The sequence below is a fragment of the Rhagoletis pomonella genome, unplaced genomic scaffold (assembly GCF_013731165.1).
Source record: "Rhagoletis pomonella isolate Grant_MI unplaced genomic scaffold, Rhpom_1.0 Rhpom_scaffold_00012, whole genome shotgun sequence".
NCBI classification, from domain to species: Eukaryota; Metazoa; Arthropoda; class Insecta; order Diptera; family Tephritidae; genus Rhagoletis; species Rhagoletis pomonella.
This window is the reverse complement of record NW_023458566.1, coordinates 23,297,862-23,307,092: the sequence shown is the minus strand read 5'-3', so window position 1 is coordinate 23,307,092 and position 9,231 is coordinate 23,297,862. Positions and strand designations below refer to the sequence as shown.

The following is a 9,231-nucleotide window of genomic DNA, read 5'->3' as shown; positions in this document are numbered from 1 at the left end:
AAGCAGGTGTGATTAGAAAAAAATATATACCAAAAACTAAGCAACTTTTTTAAACTAAAATTTTTTCCCGATAACGCCATGTGGGATCCAAACCCCCCATATATATGTCTTTGGTGGCCATATTGGATCCGCCATTTTGAATTTAAAAAATCTGCTATCAGATTCGAAATCAGCGACCTCGAAAACTCCCCATTTATATTAGTTTATGCTAAAAAGGAAAAAGTTATAAAATTTGGTCGCCATATTTTAAATTCCAAAAATCTTACATCAGATTCGAGATCAGCGATCTTGAAAACCCCGCTTATGTATAAGTTTTTGGTGGAAGGGAAAGAAGTATAAAATTTGGTCGCCATATTGGATCCGCCATTTTTAATTTCGAAAATCTGACATTATATTCGAAATCAGCGACCTCAAAAAACCCCAAACACTAAGTTTCAAATCAATTTAGTTATTCCTCGACTTTTGGCCAGCAAATGATAGTCGCCAGACAATAGTGCACTGTATAGGTTAAGCACTCGTTCAGTTCAATGTTCTGATAATTTACAAAATTTTTAAGTAATAAAAACGACGACTTAAATTGATCACAACTTTTTTAATGTTATTCCTAACATTCGCAGTCGCATTCGCGAATGTGAAAAATGTGACATCCGAAACATCCCTAGTTTGGAGATTCATCGTGTTTTCGGGATTTTGTGAACTTTTCAGTATTGTTTTGTGACTACTCGAGCGTTTCTTTACTTTTCAATAATAGGAAGCAAAAAAAAATAATACTCCACATATCTTCCTTAAAATAATAAAAGTCAAAAGTGAACTAACATTATTATTATAAAATTTTACATATCACCGCTACTATGTTAAACTGTCGAATGTGCAAAAATGTTTTTTTTTTTTCATTTTCGGTACCATGCGCATGCGTTTAGAATGATATGTAAGTTGGCAAATCGTTGAATTTCTAGTCTTCTTAGAAGAAGAGATGCTGGATTTAACAAAGTATCGATACACACACACTTTTTCTTAATGACAACAACATTTTTTACAACAGTTTTTTTATACTCCTGAAAAGTACCCATTTTCACATTCGATAGATTGACATAGTAGCGACGATATGTATGTACATACATGAATGATTCTCGATAATGGCAACAATTTATTGTACACGTGCTGGGTAAGTGCACATAATTTGTATTTTAAGTAGGAGGAATCTAAGTCTGCGTAAAAGTCTACATCCCCTGTTTAGGGGTGTGGATTTCAAAGATTTCTGTAAATAATTTTGTGGAAAAAAATTTCTATGGTTTTCAAGAAATGTTAACAAACAATACTTAAATCACGACGGCGACGGGTGTTTTACGATTCAGCGATGTGTTGCTTGCAATATTCCCACATAAATAAGGCTCCGGTCACATGTACATTTAGAGATCTTAGTACCCCAAATTGGGGTATTTCGACTGTGTAATCCAAGAAACCCAAAATATCGCTTGGAATACCTTCTTTTTCATGCCTATAAATATTTAAATTTAATAATATAAACAACTATATATGTATGTATACTCACCCTAACACCAAGACGCATCTTCGGGGAAATTCAAAATTTATAATATTGACACTGTCGACTGTTTGCTCAGCACCTATAATCTTGAAACCATTGGTTTGTTTTTCTTTCAAAAATTCTTGTAAATCCGACAGTCGGATTTCGATAATATTAATATTTCTTTCGGCGGTCATGCTAAAAAATAAATAATTAAATACTCGAAATAGAGAAACATACACATTTTTAGCAATCGCACCTCAAACTTCTAAATTCTTCTTTTTTCGCAAGAATCTTTGAACTTAAAACCAAATTTCGTATGCCAAGCACTTCACACGTTCGCGCGATACCTCCCAAATTTGGAATTTTGTCTATAAGGCTTGCCACTACTATCATCTAATATGACTTATTATTAAATAAAACTCAATTTAGATTAAGACCCAAATTTTTTGTCACCTCGGATTCTGGTGCCCGTTCTGTTCTTAGACTACTCATAGCACACAGATCGTTTTCCGGATTCATTTTACGCTGAATATTTGTCAAATTAGTGTTTGGAATCCCGAACTGGTGTTGCGTTAGCATCTCCTTGTCGAAATTCCTCTTTTTCTTACAAAATATACATTTAGATAATTCGTACTTGCTATAATCGAAATTTGACAAGTACTCATCGGCTGGAGCCATGGTGATAAACATTAAAATGTCATAAAAATCGTTAGAATCATTCAAATATATATATGGCAGTAACAACCGTACATCGTTCAATAATTCTTTTAGTTGCGGTCCAACGGCCAAAGCTATGGCTTCTTTCATATTGATTGAGTTTGATGATAAAGTGTCATCATTACTGAAAAAGTAAGCATTTTATATTCAACTATGAAGTTATTTCGAACGCTGCGAAGCGAGTGCGGTAGGTCCATTTAAATAAGAATTAAAGAAACCTATGCATCTCCATATCGCTCATTTACTTCGATAGTGTCATAATCCAAAAAAAAAAACAAAAATTTAGTTAAGCATGCAGAAATTACCGCTACCTCTTTTCTTTTATGTCGTGTAAAAATTTCGAAACCGGTTTCGGCTACCAGTATCCATCGTAAAGTTCTATATCTAAGTAACGTAACTCTTCTTCTTACCGTTTTTTCTGACAGGCTGTAGGTGTGTTTTTGGTTAGTGTTTGGTATTTTTGGTTCAGTGTTCAGTTACTGTATTTTGAATAAATAATTTACAATTGTAACTACTATGTAGGGATGGAGGAAATTTGTATAAGATAACAGCAAATGCCAAAAAACAGGTGATCTCAGCTAGAGGAATTTTTTGGCAATCAGCTGATTGTGTTTTTACTTAGGAAACTGTACGATGTACGAGTATCTCACTGCAACAAAATATGTAGTTATTTTTATTATGGGAGTATATTTAAATGCATAACTTTAACGCCGTTTATCTCGAGAGTTTTGCTTTTTTTAGTTATGACACCTTTGAAGTAAATAAGCGATATGTATGTATGTACGAACCTATTGAATTTGTCTAAAATGTTGTAAATAGCCAGTTGAGCGTATAATCGCGTCTGGAAATGGGCGCCCATAGTAAGTGGAAGTAGCTTACTAATTATAACATCAAGATATTCCTTGGACACTGTTTGCCGATTCAGTACCGAGTAACAATGTACTATGCTAATAAGGGAGACCTGTTGGCTTGGTGTATAGTCGGCCAGCTTCAAATAAAAATATACATATATGTACATACATAAATTTATTATTATTTACACTTATACTTTTAAAGTTACATATCAGAAATCCAATAAGGAAGGGGCTCACTCATTATCACCCAACAAAAACTTTACAATTTTTGGGAAGTACTTTATTTTAGTCGCCTCAAGACAATTTTCCCTTATCCATTGCATTACCTGTAATGCAATGGATAACCGATAATTTTCTTGGTACAAAAATAAGTGCTTCCCAAAAAATTAAAAGTTTTTGCTGGGCATCTCCAAAATGAGCTACGTATGAAATATTCAAATACATACGACAATCAGCGATAAATCATGTTATTTCCAATATATTTTATGTTTGTGAGTTTTCGTTTTTTTGCTCTTCCTTTAAAGCGATATATTGTGGAAATATCATATTTCGATTAGATTCTCCTCATATACATATCATCAGGGAACGGATTTTATAGAATTGGTGTTGGAAAAATTCAAAGCCGTTTTCTCAGCTAACGTAGGCTTGGAGACAATAAGGGGTGTGGATAAAATTGCTGCTATTAATTCGCTACTACTAGTCAACACTCACAAAAGGGGTTGAGATTTATTTTCGTACAAAATTTTCCAAAAAGCTGTTATTTTCTTACTCGTTCGTTTTTAGGCATGCCATTGTTACGAATTTCGAAAGCTCGAAAATACGATTCGGACTGCAGCATACTATTTCTACGATTCGTAGCAAAACCCGAATGCGGAAGAGTTGCACAATATGGGTGATGGATTTACATCTTTTATCTCGTTTCCGACACAGAATTGTTTTCGTACAAAATTACGCAAAAAAGCTGTCAATTTCTTACTCGTCCGTTTTTAGGCATGCCATTGCTACATTGCATACAATTTCCACGATTCGTAGCAAAATCCGAATACAAAAGAGTCGCATAATAGGGGTGTACAATTAAATTTTTGCATCATATTAGCCCTGTATTAAATGTCACAAAATATTGAGTGTTCTTTCGGTTAAATAAAAGTTGTTCAGCATGAAAATGGCAATCATGTTTGTGTGGAACTATGGGAACGTACCCATACTACGCGACCCACTTTCGAAGCATGAAATTTAAGATATTTATTTTTTCTTAGTTTTGTTTGGGTTTAAAATTTAAACCGAACTGTTTAAATCAGGGACCGAAGATAATAGTTATTTTCAAAATTTCAATTCAAAAAGTCAGTCGGAAAGAATTGGTATTTTTAACATTTGTATATAGCAATGCGATGCTTGTTAGCCAAGGAAGTCAATATGTTTTTTTTTTACTTTTTTCAAAAAAGTCAGCAATTACCGTTATTTTTTTACTGATATCTTTTCAGTCAATAGTAAAAGTTAAAACTTGACTTTTATTTTTTCGGTCAAAAATAAAAGTTAAAAATTTACTTTTATTTTTTTGGTCAAAAATAAAAGTTAAAACTTGACCTTTATTTTTTCGGTCAATTATAAAAGTTAAATCTGACTTTTATTGTTTCGGTCAACATAGCAGTTTACATATTCACAATACAATATGTTTTAATAAAAAAATGCACATCCTTTCAATTGCAGTGTTCTATCTTCTGTAAATATATCGACTTTCTTTAATTTAAGCTTTAAGTTAATCACCTCTTTACAGGAATGATTCGGAATTCAATTCAACAATTAATATGGCTGCCAAGTTCAGCTCCGACAAATCGTATCGCAAATCGCTAAGAATAAGCTTAGTGCTGAGAGCGCGTGTTCTACGCTGATTTGTGTCGCTGGCAATAATACATGCCAGATCTCTTAGTCGGGGATATATAAATTTTTTACTCTCCCAGTAATCCATAAGGTCCGTATCAACATCAATGGACTTCTCCTTATAGGTGCCTATTTCCATAAATGCTTTTCGAACGTAATCTTCGGAAAAAGTAAAAGTCAAGTTTAAACTTTTATATTTTACTGAAAAAATAAAAGTCATATTTTTTCTTTTATTTTTGACCGAAAAAGTAAAGTCATATTTTAACCTTTATATTTGACTGAAAAAATAAAAGTCAAATTTTAACTTTTATTTTTGCCGAAAAAATAAAAGTCATATTTTAACTATTATTTTTGACCGAAATACTAAAAGTCAATTTGTAACTTTTATTTTTGACTGAAAACATATCGGAAAAAATTACGATTATTTGTTAACTTTTCCGATAAAAAGCATAACCGTTACGTTTAAATTCTAAACCCAACATATGTGCTCTCTTTTTTTAAACTTGGAAGGTTTGTATTTGAAACTGAATTTAGTTTGGTCATATACAGATGCGTGCAACTAATTAGCAACGAAATTCAAAACGATATTGCTTGCAAATTATGTTTATTCATTTATTTTTAATAATTTTCATTTAAAATATAATTCAATCTATAACACATGATCAAAATATTTTTTTACATGGAAAAAAATCCGCAACACCTTCGACAAAAAAAATTCTAAAAAATCAACGGTAATTTTTAGCGACTTGAAACTTGCACTTTGTTATACTAAAATTGAATGGGCTACAAAACTGCATACCCGAAAATTTTCTAAATATTCTAATTAAAAATTTTGAAATTTTGATGACAATTTTTTGAAGTTTGATTAATTTTTTTGCAATTTGTGCAAGCTTTGCAACTTTTGTTATTGTGGTTTCTGATATAGATTGAATTATATTTTAAATGAAAATTATTAAAAATAAATAAATAAACATAATTTGCAAGCAATATCGTTTTGAATTTCGTTGCTAATTAGTTGCACGCATCTGTATGTAGTCCAAAAAGTTTAAAATTAAAACCGAAATTTTTAACCGTGAGCGTATTTTTTAACCGATCTGGACTCGGATAAATAGCCGAGCTCGTATTGTTGCTTTGCGTGTATTTCGTCATTTAAGCGAGTGTTTTTTTTGTAGTTCGGTTGCAAAAGAATGCACCTATAATGTGAATACTTTTAGTGATAACTGTCATTTGCCATCTTTGGTATATGTATGCAATATAATATATGTACATATTTATATGTGTGTATGTTTATATGTATGTAAGTCCTAGGGAGCCTTTTGGGGTTTTGCTAAAATATTTTGTAGTTTTTCTTACTTTAATCAATTTATTAAGGATGACATCACCGTCGGGAGCACATTTCGCCACTAGAAGTTCGTACACATAATTGATGTTCAATTGATTGTTATAATTCAGAGGCAGGTTCAATAAGTCCTCGTTCCAAAAATTTATGTTTGATTTATTTATGATTGTTGATATGGCCTTTGCTATTCTCATCTTTATTCTATGCTCCATGGAATTTTCAAAATATCTTGGTTTTTTAATACTCAAAGCTTTATGCATGCTAAGAAGTTCATTTAATATGGCGTTGGTATATTCAACGGGCACAAATGAAACGTATTGTAAACGTATTCGTTGTAAGCGAGAACACTGCGTTTTGTCTATTTTTAATAAATACAATTCCTCTGTCCTTCAGGTAAGAAAGAAAATTAAAGTGTTATATGTTGATTTATTAAATTAAACTTTTGCAGCTATTTTACCTCGCATCCCCAAAGTTTGCGTCTCCGAGCGTCATACCCTTGATGTAAGTTTCTTCGGTCAGAATAATACCAGAATTCAAAACCGCTGTACAAATACCAAGGTTTTCAAGATCTATACCTAAAATTTGGTGCGAATAGTCTTCCAGCTGATTTGGCGAATACATTTTTTTTAAATACCTCAATAAATTCGTCGTTCTGTAAAATTAAATTTTACTAATTAGTTCGTGGGACAAAAGCTCATAAGAGGAGAAGGTTTTCAGTTCATCGGAATATTTTTTTCTTTTTAATGTATGTTACCGCATAAGAATGTATCATTAACCAAGAACAAAAACACGAGAATTTAAAAAAATAAGATGTCATTATTTCATATATGGCGAAAAATATGTACATCTGACTGGCAAAAGTTTAACTTTTGTTAATTCGAAAGTTACCTACACTATATAACAAAGCGATTGCATCCGGGAATATTTTTTAAGTGCTATTAAAAATGCGTCGATGATATTTACATCGAGTTTGTTGTTTGGTAACAATTTTGAGAGTTTTAAAAGCGTTTTATGCGATCCAGTGGTTAAAATATCTTCAATTTTTACTATGTAATTTTGTAAATCGGAAAAATTTGTTAAGTACTCTTTAACAAAAAAGTCAATAAACTTTTTGCGAAAAAATTCGGCTGTATCTGCATCCTTAACCATATCTGACACTATTTGATGCTTCAGCTCTTCGAAAGGCACATCAATTAGTTTATTCAAATTTATATTCCAAAACCGACGACAAATGTTCTGCACAACTTCCTTGTTTTCACACTCGAAAACTAGCATCAGAAGTATCCAAATAAGCTTCTCTTTGTCCGAGTTTTTAACATTTTTTAAACTATTTGCTATTTTATCTAACAGTTTTGACTGCGTGGTGGCCAATTCATTCGTATTATCAGTGGCTTGTCTGTAGTTAGGATGATTGGATGTTAGTTCGCCGTACAAATTATTTGTAACGATCTCATAAAACCGTTGAGTAAACAAAACACCATCAATATTTCTGACACCATCTTCAATTTTGAGATAAAATGTGTCAAAGTGATTAAAGGGATCGGTAAGATTATATAACGATTCGACTAAAACGACATATTCATTCAACGGCATTCTAGAAATGGCTTCGCGAAATATGTGTTCAAACAATTCAATTGCTTTTATTCGGATATGTTGGTTTTGAAGTCCACGAATTCTGGCTGCGATTTTTAAAATCAACTCGCGCGAATATACCGTTGATATTGATTTACACATGAAAATATTGGAGAGCCAAAAGTGCAAGGGGACGCACTTAAAATTAACCTCCGACATACATCCCATAAATCGGTCAAGCCCTTCGTTCAAAAATTGTTGCATATTTCCGGTTGGTAAAAAATAGCTCTCGTGATTGAATAAACATGTACGATTGCTGGCCTTTACAAATTGCAGTAATACATCAGGGTTTATATTTGCGCAGGTAAAAGTTTCGAGAATGTACTCAAGTGCCCAACGGAGCACGAGAATATTTCGGTGCGCCAGAATTTTAATGTACAGAATATCAAGCCATGGTTGTATTTCGGCGGTTGTTAAGGTGTTTTGCTTGAGGCATTCTAAAGACGGTAATATTAGATGTGATTGATTTTCTTCCAAGTTTTCTAACACGGTGATGTACGATAACCAAAAGTTTTTAACGTTTTTATCAAGATGGCAATTCATTTTTTTCATAAGAAATACAGCTGCTTTGCGCTCGTCGCGTCCTTCTGATAACAATAGTTTATAAACAAATTTTTCGACATAAGGTTTGCGTTGGAAGTCGTCTATGACTATTGAAAACTCATCAAAAAACTGAATTAGAACATATACCGAAGTTATGGTAACTGCTTCGCTTTTCGCATTATCTGTGAGAAATGCGTCCCAAAGGCTTTGTACAATACGTCTATCAAAAAACGTTCTTGAATATAACTTTAAACATAGTAGTACATCGGATATTGTTGTTTTGTGCCATGTCTTGGAAAAGAGTATGTTAACTAATAAATCCGCCCATTTAGAAGTTGGAATTGGTGCACCTGGGTCTTGGCTCAGCGACGATTCTTTCACGAACTGATAAATGTCTCGTAGAATCCGCTTTAGGGATGTCTCGTCTTGGCTATATAATCCCAGCTTACAGTAGAAGTAGTCATTCTCTAAAGTAGCACCGTTTCTTATTTCCATTTTGTTTACTTCGCTCATCTTTCCATTCAACGTGTTTGGCGCATCGGAAACATCCTTTATTGCTTCAAATGGCTCAGAAAGTGCTACGTTGAAGCCATTCACAAATTCAGCGGTTTCTCCTGGATTCATTACAATCAAATAAAATTATATGCACCTTTTCAATTTTAACACTATTAAAATAAATAAACCGTGTTCAATAAGGATGGTTTATTTTAGAGCTGCAAAACTATCGATAGTGCTATCGA

General features: G+C 32.7%; 1 protein-coding gene across 5 annotated transcripts in view; it reads right to left on the bottom strand.

Moving 5' to 3' along the window:
* The window catches only part of LOC118748149, a 47,575-nt gene extending 38,344 nt beyond the window's left edge, over positions 1 to 9,231 (bottom strand). The window contains exons 1-9 of one of the 5 annotated variants that reach the window (XM_036482481.1): positions 7,209 to 9,231; positions 6,774 to 6,968; positions 6,331 to 6,703; positions 3,034 to 3,233; positions 1,982 to 2,369; positions 1,785 to 1,921; positions 1,553 to 1,723; positions 1,320 to 1,498; positions 1,123 to 1,258 (exon numbers count right to left, since the gene is read on the bottom strand). In XM_036482481.1, the coding sequence (XP_036338374.1) occupies positions 1,345 to 1,498; positions 1,553 to 1,723; positions 1,785 to 1,921; positions 1,982 to 2,369; positions 3,034 to 3,233; positions 6,331 to 6,703; positions 6,774 to 6,968; positions 7,209 to 9,115 (3,525 nt within the window). In that variant the 5' untranslated portion in view covers positions 9,116 to 9,231 and the 3' untranslated portion in view covers positions 1,123 to 1,258; positions 1,320 to 1,344. Of the gene's footprint in view, positions 1 to 1,122; positions 1,499 to 1,552; positions 1,724 to 1,784; positions 1,922 to 1,981; positions 2,370 to 3,033; positions 3,234 to 6,330; positions 6,704 to 6,773; positions 6,969 to 7,208 lie in introns of those variants that run through there. The other 4 variants (XM_036482482.1, XM_036482480.1, XM_036482483.1 and 1 more) reach the window with 4 other exon arrangements.